This window comes from Bos taurus, chromosome 12 (genome assembly GCF_002263795.3).
Source record: "Bos taurus isolate L1 Dominette 01449 registration number 42190680 breed Hereford chromosome 12, ARS-UCD2.0, whole genome shotgun sequence".
Classification (NCBI taxonomy): Eukaryota; Metazoa; Chordata; class Mammalia; order Artiodactyla; family Bovidae; genus Bos; species Bos taurus.
Window position 1 is genome coordinate 36,555,874 of NC_037339.1, and position 22,892 is coordinate 36,578,765.

Here is a 22,892-nt window from a genome sequence, read left to right on the forward strand (position 1 = left end):
ATTTAAACATTCAGCAATCTTGAGTGAATTTATTTGTAAGCTGACTCCTCAGGGTTAGGTTATATATAAATCATTTTCAAGAACAAACAAGAGGCAATTTAGGTTGAGCACACACAGATATAAAGATTTACACAGGCAAAGAAGCAGCGTCCATCACCAACTATTTTTTAAAAACAGTCTATACCTTGTTTCTCTCAAAGCCAAACCCTTTTTAATCAAATATTTAGAAACATCAACACGCTCTCCTTTTTCATCTCTGCAGAAAATTTTCACAGGTAAGGGCCATGTTGTATTGTTTTCCTGCAGTGATTTAAGAGCAGAATAAATATGAGACTCAAAAATGCAACTTCTTATAAACATTACACTTTTAACAGGTATTCCCTCCACATTTCTCCATGCCAGAAAGAAAAATTTCCAACCAAGTAATTTTGATCTCTGAACACATCAGAGAGAAAATAGCATGGAAAAGAGTCAACAGAGAAAGACAGTTGTTTCATGAATTCTATCATGAACACTTCATAGTCAAGGTGAAGTTTACCAAAAGGAGGAGAAAAAAGGATGACTGAAAACTTTTTTTTTCCCATTCCAGGTTGAAGAGAGGAATACACCCTCAGTTACAAGCTCTCTATTCTCCTAAATACTTTGTAAGTTATAAAACTAAACTATATTTTCCCAGGTGTGCCTTTTTTTTCCTATGAAAAGCCAAAGAAAGAACTACAAAACACATATTCTGCTTTCTGTGGAATTACAAAACAGGGAAGTACACAGAGAAAAAATTAACATAAAATTACTTATAGGAAAATTCTAATTGTTAATGCAATAAAATGGATCAAATGGCATTACTGCAATAATGTATCAAATTAAAAAAAGGTTAAGAAGGCAAGAAATACTTCTTAGTGTTCTGAAGAGATTTATCCTATATATGTATCCTTTCTCAAATCCATATTCATACAAACACCTTTCAGACATACAGTTAATATGATTTCACCAGAAGCCTAACTTTCCAACTTGTAAAGAATATAAAAAATTCCCAAACAGGCATTATAACTTGAAGACCAAAAAAGGTTGCAAAAAAATGTCCAAACAGGAAATTCTCTGATGGTCCAGCAGTTAGGACTCTGCACTTTCAGTGCCAAGGGGCCCAGGTCTGATCTCTAGTTGGGGAACTAAGATCCCATGTGCCATTCAGCCAAAAAAAAAAAAAAAAAATCCAAATATCTATTATTTTCTCAACAAAATAAATAGACCTGTACAAAACACCAATGAAATAACCAATATATACCTACGCTACCTGTTCACCTTGTCACACACCTGTATGATAATGGTTGCTACAGCTCCAGTGAGGTACAATGAGAGGCAGTCACAGGCTGTCGCTGTCCACTTGTCACTCCCACCTGTTGGTCTAAAATAAAAAAATGACACCTTGTCTTACAACAAATAGCATAGGATAAAGAAACATAAAAGAATCATCATATACATATATATTTGAATCAACAACATACGTAGTGAGAAATCAATTTAAACATGGCTTTGTATTATTTTCTTAAATTTCTTCCCCATTTTCATAGCCTTTTGTTCATCCCTCTAGTCTCCTTACAGCCCAAATTACATGCTAAGTTATTTATATACATCTGTTCTGAGGCTGCACGGAGAACTCTTAAAATTTAAGTATGCTTTAAGTTTTCTAAAGCTATTATATACATTTCATGTGTGCTGAAAAAAAGTGAAAGTTAGAAGTGTTAGTCACTCAGTCATGTCTGACTCTTTGCAACCTCATGAACTGTAGCCTGCCAGGGTCCTCTGTCTATGGTATTCTTCAGTCAAGAATACTGGAGTGGATTCCCTTCTCCAGGGGATCTTCCTGACCCAGGTCTAATTACACCTTAAACTCAGAGAGCAGGGATATACGTTATATGTACACACATTTGACCCTTGAACAATGTGGGGTTAGGGGTGCTGACCCTCCATGCAGTCAAAAACCCGTGTATAACTTTACAGCTGGCCTTCCATAAGGCAGTTCTGCACTCAGATACAACCAACCACAGATGTGTCACTAGTGCCAAACTATGTATAAGAGGACCTGTGAAGTTCACACCTGTGTTGTTCAAAGGGCCATCTGTACACCATGTGTTGTATGTTTTATATGTATTGTGTCTTAGTCCATCGTATCTCCAATGCCTATGATAGTTCACACAGAAGGCACACCAAAAATTCGTAATGGAAATACAAATAGAACAGCCCCTTTGTAAGGATGATTTCTCTGCCCAAATATTTTTGGAACATTTTTTCTGGAATTTAAAGCTAATATGAATTGCTACTATGAATATTAGCTTCATTTATAAAAAATTATTTTTAATATTCATGGTTAAAAAATGTCCAATAAATATTTGACAGATCAATGAAGAGCAGAATATCAATTTCACCATCTATTTTAGTTTGCAGAGTGGAAACTGAGTGACTTTAGATGTTTCTAACCATGAAATCCATGTTCACAGAATAAACAAGTACCCTTGGAGGATGGCATGGCAACCCACTCCAGTATTCTTGCCTGGGGAATCCCATGGACAGAGGAGCCTGGTGGTCTACAGTCCATGGGGTCACAGGGTCAGCCACGACTAAAGTTACTTACCCCACATGCACCACTAAAGAGATATAGATGGAGTTTAATCAGAGTTGCCCCATCCTCTGAGTAAAGAACCAATCTGGTAAATCTTTTCACATTAGATGGTTTACAACAGTGAACTAATGACATCAGCTGTGTATGTAGTTTGACCAAATAGGATTTAGCAAAACTATTATGAAGCCCAAACAGTGCTCTTATCAGCTAAGAAACTTATATTATCAGTGACTTCTTGAATTAGTTATGGTTTTTTATTTATGATGGTATACAGATAATATCAGTATACACACAACATTAAGGTTTTCTATGACCTATTATGAACATACATTTTAAAATATTAACTTTTGGACATCTTGCATGTCGCATGATGTACTCTGCATATAAGTTAAATTAAGCAGTGTGACAATATACAGCCTTGATGTACTCCTTTCCTAATTCAGAACCAGTCCGTTGTTCCATCATGCGAAATGCTGGCTAGATGAAGCACAAGCTGGAATCGAGATTTCTGGGAGAAATATCAATAACCTCAGATATGCAGATGACACCACCCTTATGGCAGAAAATGAAGAGGAACTAAAGAATCTCTTGATGAAAGTGAAAGAGGAGAGTGAAAAAGTTGGCTTAAAGCTCAACATTCAGAAAACGAAGATCATGGCATCTGGTCCCATCACTTCATGGCAAATAGATGGGGAAATAACGGAAACAGTGACAGATTTTATTTTCTTGGGCTCAAAATTCACTGCAGATGGTGACTACAGCCATGAAATTAAAAGATGCTTGCTCCTTGGAAGAAAAGCTATGACAGACAAACCTAGACAGCATATTAAAAAGAAGAGACATCATTTTGCCGACAAAGGTCTGTCTTAAACAAAGCTGTGGTTTTTTCAGTAGTCATGTATAAATGGGAGAGGTGGACCATAAAAAAGAAAGCTGAGTGCCACAGAATTGATGTCTTTGAACTGTGGTGTTAGAGAAGACTCTTGAGAGTCCCTTGGACTGCAAGGAGATCCAACCAGTCAATCCTAAAGGAAATCAGTCCTGAATATTCCTGAAAGGACTGATGTGGAAACTGAAGCTCCAATACTTTGGACGCCTGATGGGAAGAAGAGACTCACTGGAAAAGACCCTGATGGTGGGTAAGATTGGAAGGCAGGAGGAGAAGGGGAAGACAGAAGAGGAGATGGTTGGATGGCATCACCGACTTGATGGACATGAGTCTGAGCAAGCTCCGGGAGTTGGTGATGGACAGGGAAGCCTGGCGTGCTGTAGTCTATGGGGTTGCAAAGAGTCAGACACAACTGAGTGACTGAACTGATGGAATTGTAAACTTAAAAATGTGAATTTTATGTTAGTGCATACTTTACCACAATAAAAAGAAATCTATACAAAAAGATTTCTCAGAAGGGTAGTAAAACATAGCAGTTAGTATGTTGGTTCTAGAATTGGAACTCTTATAATCCCAGTTCAACAGTTAGATGTATTACTCTGGATTATAAAATATTTAACCTCTTGAAGACTCAATTTTCTTGTCTCTAAATAATACCTTGCTGCTGCTACTGTTGCTGCTAAGTCGCTTCAGTCATGTCCGACTCTGTGCGACCCCATAGATGGCAGCCCACCAGGCCCCGCCATCCCTGGGATTCACCAGGCAAGAACACTGGAGTGGGTTGCCATTTCCTCCTCCAATGCATGAAAGTGAAAAGTGAAAGTGAAGTCGCTCAGTCGTGTCCGACTCTTAGAGACCCCATGGACTGCAGCATACCAGGCTCCTCTGTCCATGGGATTTTCCAGGCAAGAGTACTGGAGTGGGGTGCCATTGCCTTCTCCAAATAATACCTTAATCATAGCTTAAAGGTCTGCTGTGATGATTAAGCAAAATAATGCCTGTTAAGGCCATTAATACATGGTCCAGACATGCTTAAAGCTATTATTCTACTCTTGAAATGGTGGTATTCCACTGTAGTCCTTAAGTCATCTGATTCAAGCTGTCTGCAGGAATGCATTCTCTACCATGTTGGGTATGGTAAAGGGATTGATAGAATTCTGTTCTATCAATGAACAGAGGGTAGAGCCTCCACAACAAAGGGTAAAAGGACAGCATCAAGAAAGGTAGGAGAGGCAGAGACACATTCTTGCCAGGTAAAGACCCATACCCCAGCTGCTGCGATCCATAACCAGGAGGAATCACAGAGATATGAGTCTCTTCTCTGAGGAGCCAGGGATTCAAGCTCTACATGAGACACCCAAACCCCTAGATTCTACACAGGAGAGATTCCCAAAACACCTGGATTTGAAATCCAATAGGGAATATGACCAGGAAAACTAGAGAAGAGCAGAGAACAGAAAAATTGCTCTTAAAGGGCCTGTGCCCAGACTCAACCTAAAAACAAGTGCAAAAACACCATACTGAAAACTGCATGGACAACATATGAAGAGGACCCTCTTACTAAATCTTAAAGCATCTGCTGGAGAGACAGGAACCACCTGGGATGTCTCCCAGGGATGGAGACACTGGCAAGAACTTTTTTTGTTATCTCTGGCTACCTTGCTCTCGCCAGTACTGGAATTCTCCCTCTAACCGTTCAGCACCAACAGGTCTCCCATGCTGAAAGCCCTGCCCACTACACTCCTGAGCCTCAGCTGGACCTCAGAGACAGCCAAACAACAGGTCTGTCCACCAGTGCCCAGCTGCTGCTGCAGCCCTGCCGCCACAGAAGGAGATACCTACAGAGGGGTCACCTCTAGAGTGCCGGGCTGTGGTGGCCAGGCAGGCTTGTACCCCTGAGTCCCACTGGGCATCTCCTACATAAGGCCACTCTACCAAGACTGGAAGAGACAACTGATTTACCTACTATGTAGAAACAGACAGAGAACTAGGCAAAATGAGACAGAGGAATATGCTCTAACCAAAAGAATAAGATTAAAACATCAGAAAAAGAACTAAACAAAACAGAGATAAGCAATCTCCCTGATAGAGACTGAAAAGTAATCATAAAGATGCTTACCAAACTCAGGTGAGGCTTCCCAGGGGGTGCCAGTGGTAAAAGAATCTGCCTGCCAATGCAGGAGATACAAGAGACGTGGGTTTGATCCCTGGGTTGGGAAGATCCCCTGGAGGATAGCTTGGCAACCCACTCTAGTATTTTTGCCTGGAGAATCCCATGGACAGAAGAGCTTGATGGGCCGCAGTCCATGGAGTCACAAAGAGTTGGACATTACTGAAGTGACTTACTACGCATGCAAACTCAGAAGAAGAATGGAAGAACACCGTAACAACAATAAAGAGGCAGAAAGTATAAGAAAGCACAAAACAGAAGTTGTAACTGAATGATAAATGCACTAAAGGGGTTCAATAGCAGACTGGATGAGGATGAAGAGTGAATCAGCAAGCAGAGGACAAAGCAGTGGAACTCACCCAGACAGCAACAAAATGAAAAAAAAAAAAAAGAAAATAACTTAAGGAACTTTGGAGGCAACAAGAGGTGGAATAACATTTGCATTATAGGAATCCGAGACAAAGGAGGAGATAAAGAACGAGAAAAATTATTTGAAAAGTGGCTAAAATTTCCCTAATCTGGGGAAGCAAACAGATACCCAGGTCTAGGAAACCCAAGAGAGTTCTAATAAGATGAACCCAAAGGATCACATCAAGACACATTATAATTAGAGTGGTAAAAGCTAAGGATAAAGAAAAAATCCTAAAAGCAGCAAGAGAAAAACATCTTGTTATGTATATGGGAATCCCCATAAGGCAGTGAGTAGACTTTTCAGCAGAAACTTTTTTATTCCCATCTTCATTTGTATCTCAAGTTTCTTTTTTAACAATTTGAAATTAATCTAGATACCTGTCATACTCACCTATCGCTATCTCCTTAATACCACCAAAGTTTATGTGCTTTGTATTTTTTCCTTCCTGCTTCTCAAAACCCTAAAATTAACTAGATCTTTATGAAAATTTCAGAATATGTCAGAAAAATAAAAACAGATCAGAATCCAAAAAGAAAAATATTTAAAATCATATTCAGTAATGAGAAATTTTACTCAGGTAAAAACTACCTTATATCAACAAGAGAGCATTCCAAAGATAATCTTCCCATTGTCTTTAGGTTTTCTTGAAGTTCTCTTAAACAGTTAATGTTCACTACTAGTTCAACACCCACGTCATACAGCAAGACCTATGAAAACAATAACTTTTAAGTCTATGGAAAAATAATGCTTTAATTTTTTTTTTGCAAACTGAAAAGCATGAAAATACAAAATGCATTTACTTTCTTGATTATATTTTTAACTCTGCATTTACCTCTACCAATGTGTCTGTAACCATTCTGATGATCTGGCCCCTTCGCCACTGATTTTTATCTGGGATATTCACAGCACAGTGCATATCATTTTCCCATTTAACAGGTTCCCATTTTGAGTTTTCATAAGTAGCAACCATCTTTTCTCCTAAACTATGTAAAGAAAAAAATTTTTTATCTCTGAAACTTTCTTATAACATACAATTCTCTGACCTCCCTCCCTTGTTCTATTCCAAACAAACTGGATGCCTCCTTCCTCCTTGAGCACCTGAGCACATTTCTACTGCAGGGTCTTGAACTAGCTCTTCCCTCTGCCTGACATGAGTGCCCCCCAGGCATCTTTAAGGCTCGCTTCCTCACTGCCTTGAGGATTTATCTCAGGTGTCACTGACTCTGTGAGGTCTTCCTGCCCAGGTGCTTTATTTTTCTCATCTTCATCATTATCTCCTGCTGTAGGTAACTTTCTTTGTTCACTGTCATTCCCTCTACTAGAATGTAAGCTCCATGACTGCACAAACTTGTCCATGTTTTTATCACTGCTTCCCCAACAGCTATAATACTGGCTGTCAAATAACAGGTGCTCAATAAGCCTTTGTGGAATATATAAATCTTAATACAATAAAAATAATCAGTTAATATACTATTTGTATACTGTTAACTAGTTTTTAAGTGACTACTTAGCTGACATAATTTTGTACTTTTAAAATTCTGCATTTATGAGTTCTAGATCTTTGAAATAAAATACAGAAAAGAGAATAAACTATATGCACAATATATTTTCCTTGGATGTTATACCTATGAAGCAAGTTTTCTGTTAATAACCACTGAACATAGATCTTCTCAGGAGACACTATATTGCAGATGTGCACAGGCAGTTCCTTATTATAAAGTGACTGCAGATCCTCACTAGGTAGAGATTTTGCAAACAGAGGATTTATTAAGTTGTTTACTTCATTTGAAATAATTTCTTCTGGAGAAGGATCCCACACTTCAATATGCTTTTTAGAATTATCTTTGAGGGTATATCTGAAAAAAAAAAAAACCCATTAGCAATATGAATAGTTTGCAAAATATTTATATTTGTATTTGGTTAGATCTAGAGATGAACAAGTTTTAGTTATGATTCACTGCTTTGCAGTTTTGATATTAACAGCAATTTTAATCTTTTTAAAAAAGAGTTCTTAATGACTAACAAAGGACAAAAAGGAAAAAAAACATGTAAAATCCAGGGTTTCCACTTTAAAAACAGTTTAAAATACCAAGTGCGCTAATAATTTCATCATTCCTTACTGATATTTTGTACTCACAAAAGAACAGAATTATTCAGGATTTTTTTTGGTAACTTGAATATTTCTCTTTGCCTAAAAGTTATCAAACTGTTTGTCAATGAGAATACAAGTGGAAAACAATTGTTATTTTAAAATCTGTTAACAAGCAAAATTACTGAATTAAGTGTTTAGAATGTTTAATTAATCTGAACAGTTCAGAATCTAATCACAGATAATTAATGGCAAAATTTCTTCAAAGGAAAAAATCTTAAATTCTTTCATAATAAGCTGGAGATTGTGCTAACCAAAGGGGCTAAGTTTTTCCTTCTGAATCTATTGGATAGTTTTCATTCCTTATTTGACATGAACTCTGAGCCTAACTAGCTACTCTTGCCTTCTTGAAATGTTCTTTCTTTGGTTCCTGGTTTTTCTCTAATCTCAGGTTCCTGATCTACCATTTTTCTGGGCTTCTCTCTCCTGTAAGTGATAATGCCCAGAGTTGAATGTTCATCTATGGAGATTGAGATGATTGATGAAAATGATGGACTCATTTATCATGTATATGTTTACTCCCCATCTGAATCACCCAATCAGGTCTCTCTCTCTTCTATGCTCCAGATCTTGATACTTATTTCTTTCATTCAACTAATACTTAATGGGTACATACTGTGAGCCAAGAGTCCTAGGTTCCAGAGATACAGCAGTGGACAAAATAAGCAGGGTCCAGTCCTCCAGGATCTTATGGTATTATGATAGTGAGTGATTACATAATTACACAAAAAATAAATTTCGAAGAACAAGGGCATAGGCCAATGAAATCTAACCTATTCTTGGAGCTGGAGAAGGTTTCTCTGATTAAGTGACATTTCAATTGAGATTTTAAAAGGACAAGCAGAAGTTAGGGAGGAATTCCAGAAACCAAAGGAAAAATATGTAGCTTTGGCATAGTAAAGTAATAGGTCATGGCATGAACCTTGAAGCACACAGGGGCCAGATTATTTGGGAAACATTATGTTTTATTTTATAAAGGATAGTATGCATGTATGATACAGGTGACCCCAACAAACTAGACTGTAGGACTTCAATTTCCTTTCTTCTTACTCCTTAGGTGCTCAGGGAAAACATTGATCAAGGGAAACTCATGTTCTAATTTGAGGACAGGCAACAGATATAATCCGCTGGAGGAGGGCATGGCAACCCACTCCAGTATTTTTGCCTGAGAATCTCATGGGCAGAGAAGCCTGGTGGGCTACAGTCCATGGGGGTCACAGAGAGTAGAACACAACTGAATGACTTACAGACACACACAACAGATACAATGGAAACAGTAAGACTGGTAGCAGTCTGCAGGAATCAGCAATCTGGGTATTGAAGGGCAAGGAAACTGACTGGGGCTGCCAGAGCGGTAGGGTGGGTTTACAATAACTGGTTCCCTGGGAAGGTTTGCAAAGCAATGTGCTTCCCCTGCCTCAATTATTTTTAATCAGAGGACAACTGCTTTACAATGTTGCGTTGATTTCTGCCATACATCAACATGAATCAGCTGTAGGTATTCACATGTTCCCTCTGTCTTGAACTTCCCTCCCTGTCCGATCCCTCTAGTTTGTCACACAGCTCCAGGCTAAGCTCCCTGCACTATATAGCAACTTCCCATCACCAATCTATTTAACAAATGGTAATGTACATATTTCAATGCTACTCTCTCAATTTATCCCACCCTCTCCTTGCTCCACTATGTCCGTAAATCTGTTAATTGTGTCTGAGTCTCTATTCTTGCCCTGCAAATAGGTTCATGGGTACCATTTTTCTAGATTCCATATATATGTGATAATATATGGTATTTGTTTTTTTCTTTTCTGACTTACTTCAGTCTGTGTAACAGGTTCTAGGTTCATCCACCTCACTAGAACTGACTCAAAATTCATTCCTTTTTATGGCTGAGTAATATTCCACTGTATATATGTACCACAACTTCTTTATCCATTTACCTGTCGACAGACATCTAGGTTACTTCGATGTCCAGGCTATTGTATACAGTGCTGCAGTGAAGACTGGGGTACATGTTATCTTTTTCAATTATGGTTTTCTCAGGGTATATGCCCAATAGTGCGACTGTTGGGTCGTATGGCAGTTTCATTCCTAGTTTTTTAAGAAATTGCCATACTGTTCTCCATAGTGGGTGTTATCAATTTACATTCCCACCAGCATACAAGGTTTCCCTTTTCTCCACATTCTCTCCAGCATTTACTGTTAGCAGATTTTCTGACGATGACCATTCTGATGGGTGTATGGTGACCTCACTGTAATTTTGATTTGCATTTCTCTAGTAATGAGCAATGTTGAGCTTTTTTTGATGTGTTTATTAGCCATCTGGATGTCTTATTTGAGGAAATAAGTGTCTGCTTAGGTCTTGTGCCCATTTTCTGATTAGGTTGTTTTTCTGATGTTGAACTGCATGAACTATTTGTCTATTTTGTCAGTTGCTTCATTTGCAATTATTTTCTCCTATTCTGAAGGTTCTCTTTTCATCTCGTTTATGGTTTCCTTTGTTGTGCAAAATCTTTCAAGTTTAATTAGGTCCCATTTGTTTATTTTTGTTTTTATTTCCATTACTGCAGGAGGTGGGTCATAGAGGTTCTTGCCATGATTTATGTCAACATTTTCAAAAGTATTTTAACTTAAATTAGTTAAGATCACTGACTCCTACTCTCATTTTTTTGTCTGAGTATTCTAAGGGGTTGGCTAAGGGGAGTTGACTTTGAAACACATTTAATTTGGATTTAGTGGGATACAGTTTTGTGGTTGACCACCACTTCCCTGTGGAGTTACGCTACTGCTAACCATCTTGGTATGGGAATGGATTCCAGAAATACTCCTAAGACCTTTAATGTCACAACATGAAAATATAAGGTTCAATATAAAGCAAATATACCACTATGAGGAGGATGCTGGAGACAAACTATTTAATGAGTACAGTGAGCCACTACATGCTTGTTAATCTGGTGTAACAGTGCTTCTTTTTTATACTTAAACATGTCCCAGTTGGACAAGAATTAGGGTTACCCTATTAATAAGTGAATTAAATCAAATCAATACATTAATAAGTATCAGTTTAAACTATATTAAAAATTCATTAAAATAAAACTTGAAGTGTCTTGAATATTACATACATAATGTATATATAATATATATATGTGTATATAATGTATATAAGTAAATATTGTGCAGGTATAATGATGTAACAGATCACAATCTCAAGAGATAACCCTTAAACCTGCAAAGAACAGGGCTTTGAGGAGAGCAGCTATAAGAGGTGTGTTTCCTCCAGCAGTCCTTAAATCTTTACAGAATCACAAACCACCATATTCTGACCCACAGACCTGTTCCAGGAAGCCCTGACACTTGATACAATGCAAAAAGGGGGTGCAAGCAGGCATCTTTAACACAAGCACAGGTGCCCATAGGAACCAGAAAAGTGACTAGAATGAGTGCAGTTGTGAGGCGGCACATTGTATATAGGGAAGGGGAAACCCATGGGGAGCTTTCTTTCTTTTAGTTTATTTTATTGAAGTTTAGGTGATTTACAATGTTATGTTAATTTCTGCTGTCCAGTAAAGTGATTCAGTTATACATATACATAATTTTTTCATATTCTTTTCATCATGGTTTATCCCAGGATATTGAATATAGGTCCCTGTGCTATACAGTAAGACCTTGTTATCCATTCAGTATATACTAGTTTGCATCTGCTAATGTGGGGAGCTTTCTGTTTACAAATTTGGCACCTAATTCCACTTTGAAGAAAATGCCTGAGGCCAGCTGAGGCTCTCCAGTCATTGGTGGCTCAGCTGGTAAAGAGGTGGCTTTACCAGTGGTAAAGTGCAGGTGGCTCCTGCAAAGCAGGAGACCCTGGTTCAATTCCTGGGTCAGAAAGATCCCCTACAGAAGAGACAGGATACCCACTCTAGTTTTCTTGGGCTTCCCTGGTGGCTCAGATGGTAAAGAATCCGCCTGCAATGGGGGAGACCTGGGTTTGATCCTTGGGTCGCAAAGATCCCCTGGAGGAGGGCATGGCAACCCACTCGAGTATTCTTGCCTAGAGAATCCCCACAGACAGAGGAGCCTGGCAGGCTACAGTCCATGGGGTCGCAAAGAGTCAGACATGAGTGAGCAACTAAGCACAGCACACAATGTATATGTAATACATAAAAAGAAATAATATTCACCTAAAATTAACTATGATTTTTAGAAATCTACATGACACTACCAATAACTGAGCTATGGTTCTAAAAAAAACTTTAAAAAATTACCAATAAACAAATTTCAATCAACCACACTACAGAAAAGACATTTACTTTTCTGTTCTTGCCAAAGGAAATATCACCAAATCTGCCATTTCATGTGGTAATCAGTACACAGTTAAAAAATCTGTAGAAGTATTTTACAGGTGATTCTGAATTTTCTAATATTCATAGTATTTGTCAATTTTGAAAATCTGTAATTTGTTGATTTCTTTTAACAGTCTACATAAATGATGTAATTTTGCATACTTTTCCTGAATGGGGGCCTCCCAAATGTACAAATTTCAGGCTGACCCATGAACCTTGGATTTGCCCGTTGAGGACTACAAGGTTGAACATTTGGGAGTGAGGAATCATGCCTGCCTCTCTCTTCACCCCTCTTCCTTAGTTACTGCCATGCCTGATCCTGAGGCTCCATCATGTGAGCCCTGCAGTCCTCCGGCCAAGGGCATGACCTACAGCTCACTGATCACTGCACAATGCTTTGCTTCCTGGGGATCCTCCCTCTGCTTTAACAGCCACAGGACCTCACACAACACGCCCAAAGAGGGTGTCCCTCCACTCTGTGTGTCGCCTCCACTCTCCCCACAAACCTGTGTCCTGTTCTCAGCAGAAGCACCCAAGATGTCCTTCAGTAAGTGATTGGATAAACAAACTGTGATACAACCAGACAATGGAATATTATTCAGTGCTAAAAAGCAATGAGCTATCTAACCAGAAAAAGACACAGAGGAACCTTAAAAGCATATTACTAAACGAAAGAAGCCAATCTGAGAAGGCTAGATACTGTATGATTCCACCGTGGAAAAGACACAACTATGGAGGCGATAAAATGATCAGTGTTTGCCATAAGCTAGAGGGGAGGGAAGAATGTTAGGCTCTCACAGATTTTCAGGACAGTGGAAATACTCTGTATGACACTACAATGGTATATTCAAGTCACTACATACTGTCCCAAACCCACATAATATACATACAGTAACCCAAACTTTGGACTTTGATGATTCTGACATGTCAACAGTTTCACTGTTCCTTGTAAATACACCACTTTGCTGGTTGATAACGGTGGGGAGGCTGTGTCTATGTGGGGGCAGAAGCATAAAGGAACTCTGTATTTTCCACTTTATGTTCTGGACCTAAAATGGCTACAAAAAATAGTCTATTCAACAAAATAAAAAGGATGACAACCCTAAATATGAAACATGTAACTATAAAACATAAGGAGAATACACAGGAGAAAATCTTTACAATCTTGGCTTAGGCAAAGATTTCTCAGCTAAATACAAAGTGCCTGAATTATAAAAGAAAAAATTGCCAAACCGAACTTCAAAACCAGAACATTCGGCTCTTTAAAAGACACCTTAAGAAGCCAGATTGGAAGAAAGTATTTGCAAAGTACACGCCTAAAGAAAGACATGTCTAGAATATATAAACAGCTCTCATATTTCAATAATAATAAGCAACAGTTTTTAAAAAGGGCAAAACATCTGAAAAGATACTTCACCAAAGAAGAGATACAGATGGCAAATAAGCACATGTTAAGATCTTTAATGTCATTCAGTTCAGTTCAGTCGTTCAGTCATGTCTGACTCTTTGCGACCCTGTGAATAGCAGTACACTAGGCCTCCCTGTCCATCACCAACTCCCGGAGTTCACTCAAACTCATGGGAATTAAAAATGAAAACCCCTATACTCCTATAAGAAGGGCTAATATAAACATAAAATGACAAGTCAAGTGCTAGCAAGAATGGAGAACAATAAAACTCTCATAAACATTTGGCAGGTTCTCATAAAGGCAGAAATAAATTTACCTTACAAACAGCAATTTTGCATACATACATATAGCTCCACAAACACCTGTATGCAAATATTTACAGCAGCTTTATTCATGAAATTTCCCCAAACTGAAAATAGCCCAAATGTCCATCAATTGGTAAACATATAATATTACGGTGCATCCATACAATGAAATACAAGTGAGCAAAGCAATGAGAACTACTGGTGTAGGCAACATGACCTAATCTCAAAAGCATTATGCTAAATGGAAAGGTTGTTGTTGTTTAGTCACTCAGTTGTGTCCGACTCTTTGTGACCAAATGGAAAAGCAAGACACAAAAAGGCCAAGTATTGTATGACTCCGTTTATATGAATGTGTGGAAAAGACAAAACTATGGAGACAGAAATTTGATCAGTAGCCGCCAAGGACTAGGTATGGAGGAAGGAGACTCAATACATAAAGAAACAAAGTGAACTTTGAGGAGTGATGGAAATAGTCTGCAACTTGACTGTAATGACAGCTGCATGATTATATGTATTTATCAAAATTCATAACTCTACCTAAAAAGGGTGAACTTTTTTATTGTATATGTTATATATTTCATAACCCTATGTAAAAAAAAAGAAAACTCAGTCCAATACATTTAAATATTTCTTCTCCTTTCTCTCCCTCCCATGCTTAGGACCTATAGTGGAAAAGGCCAGCCCTCTCTTTCTACTTCTGGTTCCACCAGTGTTGGGTGGGGGTAGGGGCGGGGGCGAGGGGGGCAGAGCCAGACCACACACTGGCCATGTCACGGCAGACCTCTGCTGGGTGTCGCTGCTTCTCTGGCATACCCTGACAGGCATCACTGTGGGTGTACTCAAATACTGGCTTTCTTAAGGGCTGTGTGATGGAGTTTCTTCAGGAGACCCCTCAGGGGCCACTGCCCCGCACAAGTCCCTACCATAGAAGAACTGCTGTGTCCTGACTTCAAACCCTCCCACCTTTCTTACCACCACTCTGCCCTTCTGCTTCTGGGTCACCTCAACCACAAGGCTTTTAAACAGGACAGGCCTTTTAACCAGACCTGGTTTTTTTTTACCTGTGGGTAAAAGCACAATGGTCAAGCCTGGTTCCCCTTTAAAGTATCCACTTGTGCCCAGGAAAAATTCCTATTTCTCCAGATGAGAATGCAGGCTACTCTACTATTTTGGTCACTCTCTACCCTGCCATTTCTCTTTGTGATTCTCTTCACAAACGGTTCAAGAGGCCACCTAAACAGACATCCCACCTAAAATAAAATGTCAGTCTCCTTTTCTCAGATGCACCCTCTATCTCCAGAAACCATTCTTGTAGAGCCCCATAGGGATGAAGAAAAAAGCCACTCTACTCCCACCTAGACTAAAGACTCCAATTATTTTTTTTTCTCATTTTACTAACCCATTAATAGGGAAAAACTCCTGTCTATAGTCTAAGCAGATCTCCAATGGGGAATGATATGCCAGTTTCCCTTCTTGTGAACAGTTTTACATATCAACTAAAAATAAAAGTTTACAGGTCCACTTACCCTACTTCATAAGATGCTAGGCCCTCTTTGACTAGCTGGTCATTAATACTGGTGGGAATCATTCCAGGAGCACCAAGAAAATCAAAAAGTTCAACTAACAGCACATTATCTTCCAGAATTTCTGTAAAAATATTAAGACTAGTTTGGGGAAAGAAATAAATACATCACAAAATATACTAAATGAAGCAATTTTAAAAACCTGAGAACTTAATTTCCTTCATTTTGCATACATGAGGCCTCCTGCTCAGTAATGTCCATTTCTCTCTAGGGGTAGATACATCACTTGTCATACATGAAAGAACTGCCAATGTTAATAAAATTTTAGGTTATTATGTACTATTCTATAATAAACCAAAAGCAGCTTGAAGCTTTTAGATTCAGAGAAAAACACAGTTACATACATTAATTGCAATAGCATTCTGTTGTGGTTTTAAACTGTTTTACTGGATTCTGCCAAGTTCCAGAGGGCAAAAGATATAAATAAAAATCCAGGCCACTGCTTATTTGTGAAGCTTTACAGCTTTTCTAAGAATGACACACACATGTGTGCATGTAAACACACACACAGAATGGCACAAAGTTTCAAACAACAAAAACTCAACCTAGAGTATTAACTGGAATTCCTCCCCCTCCTTCTGCTTTTAGGACAAACCATCTAATTTTTTACCTGTTTATTAGGCCTATTTCCTAAACGAAACAGGGAGTCAGCTTAGGGTCAAGTTACATCTCATGTGCCTATTTACTTATTTTGAGCACACAGAACCTGCTCAGTATGCACCTGAAGGAGTGAGAGAAATTTATTTAAGAAATACACACTTCTATGCACTGAGATCGGCTAATGTCTACACTTCTATACAATAGTAGTAGCTGGCAGGTGCAAAGAAAATGATGATTCCAAACAAAAAGATAAACTATTATCAGTAGTAACATCCTACATTGCCTAGCTATAAGAATACTTGTTGGAAGGCTTATTTCCTCCAAAAGTTTAAAAATCATTCCTGACTACTTTTTAATGGACCAGATATATTATCTAGAAACAAAATGATAAGCAACTCAGAACCTTCAGTTAAGCTCCTCACTTTTCACCTTCTATGTTCCCCTTAGCACTTTGATTTCATACTTCCCTTGCACAAGTTCTTTATTCCAGAGGGCCAACTTTTCCTGTGTTCCATACCTTCACCATCTTACCTACTCTGCTCCTAATTAAATGTCCTTTGTTTTATAAGGTAACAACATATACTAATCTCATCACTGTGCAGGTTGATAGGGAAAGATGTTTTAGGTCGAGTGGGGCCTTCTGTCACTCCTTAAATCAAATACACTACACTTGTGCTCAGATTACTGGCCTAACAATTAACTGAGAACGAAAAAGGGAGAGTCAAGAAAGAAACCCGAGTCAAGTCTTCATGGATTAGCCTTGGGAGGAGACATTAAACAAAGAAGCTAAAAACCAACAAAATAAAATACCAAGAGGAAAGCTAAAAGGACAATTAAAGGACTTTAAAGTTAGAGCCAGTTCATTAGAAAAGACCCTGATGCTGGGAAAAACTGAGCGCAGGAGGAGAAGGGGATGACAGAGGACAAGATGGTTGGATGGCATCACTGACTCAATGGACATGAGTTTGAGCAAGATCAGGGAGATGGTGAAGGACAGGGAGGACTAGCGTGTTGTAGTCCATGGGATTGCAAAGAGTTGGACACAACTGAGTGACTAAACAACGACAAAGTCAGCTCAAGTTACTCAGAACTAAAAGGCCCTAGAGGAAAACAACAGAATGGGAAAGACTAGGGATCTCTTCAAGAAAATTAGAGACACCAAGGGAATATTTCATATAAAGATGGGCTCGATAAAGGACAGAAATGGTATGGACCTCACAGAAGCAGAAGACATTAAGAAGAGGTGGCAAGAATACACAGAAGAACTGTACGGAAAAGAGCTTCACAACCCAGATAATCATGATGGTGTGATCACTCACCTAGAGCCAGACATCCTGGAATGTGAAGCCAAGGGGGCCTTAGAAAGCATCACTACAAACAAAGTTAGTGGAGGTGATGGAATTCCAGTTGAGCTATTTCAAATCCTGGAAGGTGATGCTGTGAAAGTGCTGCACTCAATATGCCAGCAAATTTGCAAAACTCACCAGTGGCCACAGGACTGGAAAAGGTCAGTTTTCATTCCAATCCCAAAGAAAGGCAATGCCAAAGAATGCTCAAACTACTGCACAATTGCACTCATCTCACATGCTAGTAAAGTAATGCTCAAAATTCTCCAATCCAGGCTTCAGCAGTATGTGAACCGTGAACTTCCAGATGTTCAAGCTGGTTTTAGAAAAGGCAGACAAACCAGAGATCAAATTGCCAACATCTGCTGGATCATCAAAAAAGCAAGCGAGTTCCAGTAAAACATCTATTTCTGCTTTATTTGACTATGCCAAAGCCTTTGACTGTGTAGATCATCACAAACTGTGGAAAATTCTGAAAGAGATGGGAATACCAGACCACCTGACCTGCCTCTTGAGAAACCTATATGCAGGTCAGGAAGCAACAGTTAGAACTGGACATGGAACAACAGACTGGTTCCAAATAGGAAAAGGAGTACGTCAAGGCTGTATACTGTCACCCTGCTTATTTAACTTATATGCAAAGTACATCATGAGAAACACTGGGCTGGAAGAAACACAAGCTGGAATCAAGATTGCTGGGAGAAATATCAGTAACCTCAGATATGCAGATGACACCACCCTTACGGGAGAAAGTGAAGAGGAACTAAAAAGCCTCTTGATGAAAGTGAAAGAGGAGCGTGAAAAAGGTGGCTTAAAGCTCAACATTCAGAAAACTAAGATCATGGCATCTGGTCCCATCACTTCACGGGAGATAGATGGGGAAATAGTGTCAGACTTTATTTTTCTGGGCTCCAAAATCACTGCAGATGGTGACTGCAGCCATGAAATTAAAAGACGCTTACTCCTTGGAAGGAAAGTTATGACCAACCTAGATAGCATATTGAAAAGCAGAGATTACTTTGCCAACAAAGGTCCGTCTAGTCAAGGCTATGGTTTTTCCAGCGGACATGTATGGATGTGAGAGTTGGACTGTGAAGAAAGCTGAGCACCAAAGAATTGATGCTTTTGAACTGTGGTGTTGGAGAAGACTCTTGAGAGTCCCTTGGACTGCAAGGAGATCCAACCAGTCTATCCTAAAGGAGATCAGTCCTGGGTATTCATTGGAAGGACTGATGCTGAAGCTGAAGCCAATACTTTGGCCACCTCATGAAAAGAGTTGACTCACTGGAAAAGACCCTGATTCTGGGAGGGATTGGGGGCAGGAGGAGAAGGGGATGACGGAGCATGAGATGGCTGGATGGCATCACCGACTCGATGGACATGAGTTTGAGTGAACTCCAGGAGTTGGTGATGGATACGGAGGCCTGGTGTGCTGTGATTCATGGGGTCACCAAGTGTCGGACACAACTGAGCAACTGAACTGAACTGAAAAGGCCCTTCATTTACTACCTATATTAGAAAAACCAGACAAAAAACTCTATAGACTAAGGGTACAACTTCTATAATCATATTCTTCTTCTACAGGACTACTGCATCAGAATAACATCTTATACAAAGTGAATTAACACATTCTAGGTTATAACTAAATAATTAAATCATTTCTAGGTTATGTGGCCTTGAGCAACTGATCTCTAAGCTTAAATTTCTTCATTATAAAACAGTCTAATAATCTCATGATATTTTGGGTTTGATAAATGAAAAAGTGGGTATCATAAAAAGGGCCTTTGAAAGTGCCATATAAGTCAAACCTAAGTAAACATAGTTGTATATATCCTGCACTAGTACTGTTCAGATCAACACAGCCAGTGTCAGTCACAGCTCTGGAAAACATCAAAATCTCTGATAACAGCAACTTTCAAATCCTCCATCCAAATCCCTTGGGGTCATACATGTTTCAGAATTCTTCAAACTGAGAAAAGCTATACAGAATATATACTTCTCATTTCCTAATACCCCCAGAAATTCTGAGGCAGCAATCATGACTATCTTGAAGTATAATATATGATCAATACTCACTATAAGGGAGATCAATATTAGATTTTCATGTAAACTCAGGTTTTGCCATTAAATTTGTTGAGTTACAAAACTGAGGGCTAGAGCTTAGCCTGTGTTATCAGACCCAAACTGTTCAAAAGATAAACAATTTTTTCCAAAATAAGCTGAGAATCTACAGTTAAATTCACCTGAGTCAAATAAAACAAAAATTATTTTCTAGTTATCTCCCATTTCCCTTCACTTTCCTGAAAATTAAACCTTAGCATCCATCCCTCCAAGATGAGGGACAGAGACCAGCACAAAGGAAAAGAGAAATAAGAGAAGTTAACTCCTGGCTTTAGGGTTTTCAAGAAGACATGTTGAAGATGACTTGATCTTCAGTGGAAATTTGCCTCATGTGCTGATTTTATACTCTTGGGCCTGCAGAAGATATTCCATTGTCCTTAGTTCTCAATCAATGTTACCTCTCACAGCTCATATTGACAACACACTGAATTTATAAGATCTAAAAAATGTTATATATCATACTGTTAGTCTTATTTAAGATTATGATCACACGGCACCCAATAAAAATGAAGAAAGCTTACTAATGATGGAACATGTCATAAACTTATCTTGAGTCTTTTCTTCAAATTTTTCTTTAGCATTTTTTGACCACTGCACTGTCCCTTTATATGGTTCAATATAGGCCAGCTTACATTTAATTGCCTATGTCAAACAAAATTGCATCATTAAGAAAGTAATGTTAACTTATGGTTATTTTAGAATTCAAGTGTTAAATGTGTACAAAACCAAACTTTGCATTTGAATTTAATACATATTTAGAAAACAAATGTCCAAATATCTCTAATAATACTTATAAATGCAAACAGCTGGAATCAACAGAGTATGGGACTACAAGGTACAAACTAATATGTAGAAAATCAGCTACAAGGATATATTGTACAACAAAGGAAATATAGCCAATATTTTATAACTATAAATGGAGTATAACTTTAAAAAATTGTGATTATTTTGTACACTTGTAACTTGTATAATACTGTACACCAACTATAAGTCAATTAAAAAAATAAAATTCCCAATAGCTTATTAAAAAATACCAAAACCAAAGATGAAACAAAAAGCCCCAGAGTACTTTGTTGAATGAATCATTTTATACTCAGATACTGGAATAATAAGCATCCACTGTAAGAACTGCAGATATTAATACTATGATACATTGTTAAATGAAAATGCAGGTTATAGGACTATATATAGTCTAATCTCATAATTGTTAAAAACACAGAAGATGCATCTTAGAAGTATATATATCAAAAATACTGAATAATTCTGAGTGATTCCTCCATTTTATCATCTATATTTTCAAGTTTTTCCTGTATTATTTTATCCATTTTAAATGAAAAATACTGCTTAACAATAATTCAAATACTAGGAATATATAAATTAGGAAATAAGTCTCCTTAACCATACTTATCTCTGGGGAGTAGGATTCCAAGAGAAGGGTAAGTTTTTTACTTATTCTTCCAGACATCTTTCTCTTGCACATTACATATATTTCAACATAAACGGGATCACAGTAAAACCACTTCTGCAATGACTTTTTTCACATAATACATCATATTCTTACTACATTGTACAGTTATTTCAAAATAATACATTAAAAGCTGCAGACCAGTACTTATAAAAACACACATATTATACACATAATTATAATTAATGCTTGTTTGCTAAGATACATATTATTTAATAGTAATTACAGAAACTTTGATAGCCCATGAGTCAGAAATTATTTACAAAAAAACTGTAGTTAAAAGAACATTTCTATAGTAAAAATAACTTCAAAAATACTTTCATGTTTGTACTGACATTCTAAATCTGTGATTCACAGTAAGTAGATTACCTTCTCTGCAGGATTCAGAAACTCATCCTTTATCTTACGCATGTCTTTAAGTGTTATTTTTGCTGTATTGCCAAAGTCCACATATTTAACTTCAACTTCACGATGTCCAGGCAATCCTTTAAAAATTATGAAACTGGAAATCACAAACTTGGAAAAAACATTATCTAGCAAAGTTTAGACTGATCTACAATCAACTAGATTAGAATATCTTTATGTTTAACATACAAACAATATTTTTTAATGTAAAAAATATTTCTAATATTTTCACACAAAACCAACCATACTGTATAGTTGGTTCAGACTTGGTCAATGAGAAACTAACAATTTAAAGATATCAAAAGATAACCAAAATCAGGATAACAAAGTCATCCAATGCTATGTGTTACAGCCTAAAAGTTAAGAATTAGATCTGGAGTTAAGACACTTAAATGACATGTGACTGTGAGGAAATCTAATTAATATCTCTAAGATACTACCCTGAGCAAATTACTTTTTTTCTCTCAGCCTCATTATTTCATCTGTAGAGTGGGTGCACCAACAGAGTCAGATCTTAAGACTGTTTTTGATGATTCACCTACTTAAAATACACTTGGCAAAGCACCAAACACCAACTAAGCACTTAATGTTTGTTAGTCAACATAGGTAATTAAACAAGACAAGCAACTTAATGATCAAGGCACAGATTGATTCATATAATAATATCTAACAGTGAAATTTTAAAAAATCATCTGTAGATATTGTGAAAAATGAGCAGAAACAGACCTCTATGTCAAACTAGTTTTCATATTTTAGAGATACCAGAGAAATCTCTGGAACATTCAAATAGACTGAAGCATGAATAAAGCTCTATCTTTTTATAAACAGTCATTTTGAGTGTTTAGCCCCTCTAACGGAGAAGGCAATGGCACCCCACTCCAGTACTCTTGCCTGGAAAATCCTATGGACGGAGGAGCCTGGTGGGCTGCAGTCCATGGGGTCGCTAAAAGTTGGACATGACTGAGCGACTTCACTTTCACTTTTCACTTTTATGCACTGGAGAAGGAAATGGCAACCCACTGCAGTGTTCTTGCCTGGAGAATCCCAGGGACGGGGGAGCCTGGTGGGCTGCCGTCTATGGCGTC

The 22,892-nt window shown here is 38.0% G+C and overlaps 1 protein-coding gene across 3 annotated transcripts in view; it reads right to left on the bottom strand.

The window, feature by feature from the left end:
* RNF17 (ring finger protein 17) overlaps positions 1-22,892 on the bottom strand; it is a 110,706-nt gene that overhangs the window by 31,739 nt on the left and 56,075 nt on the right. For all 3 annotated transcript variants that reach the window (XM_002691869.6, XM_059892247.1, XM_059892248.1), the window contains 8 exons: positions 21,772-21,887; positions 20,459-20,579; positions 15,814-15,934; positions 7,714-7,944; positions 6,921-7,071; positions 6,677-6,795; positions 1,312-1,402; positions 185-300 (listed from right to left, as the gene is read on the bottom strand). In XM_002691869.6, the coding sequence (XP_002691915.3) occupies positions 185-300; positions 1,312-1,402; positions 6,677-6,795; positions 6,921-7,071; positions 7,714-7,944; positions 15,814-15,934; positions 20,459-20,579; positions 21,772-21,887 (1,066 nt within the window). The remainder of the gene's footprint in view (positions 1-184; positions 301-1,311; positions 1,403-6,676; positions 6,796-6,920; positions 7,072-7,713; positions 7,945-15,813; positions 15,935-20,458; positions 20,580-21,771; positions 21,888-22,892) is intronic.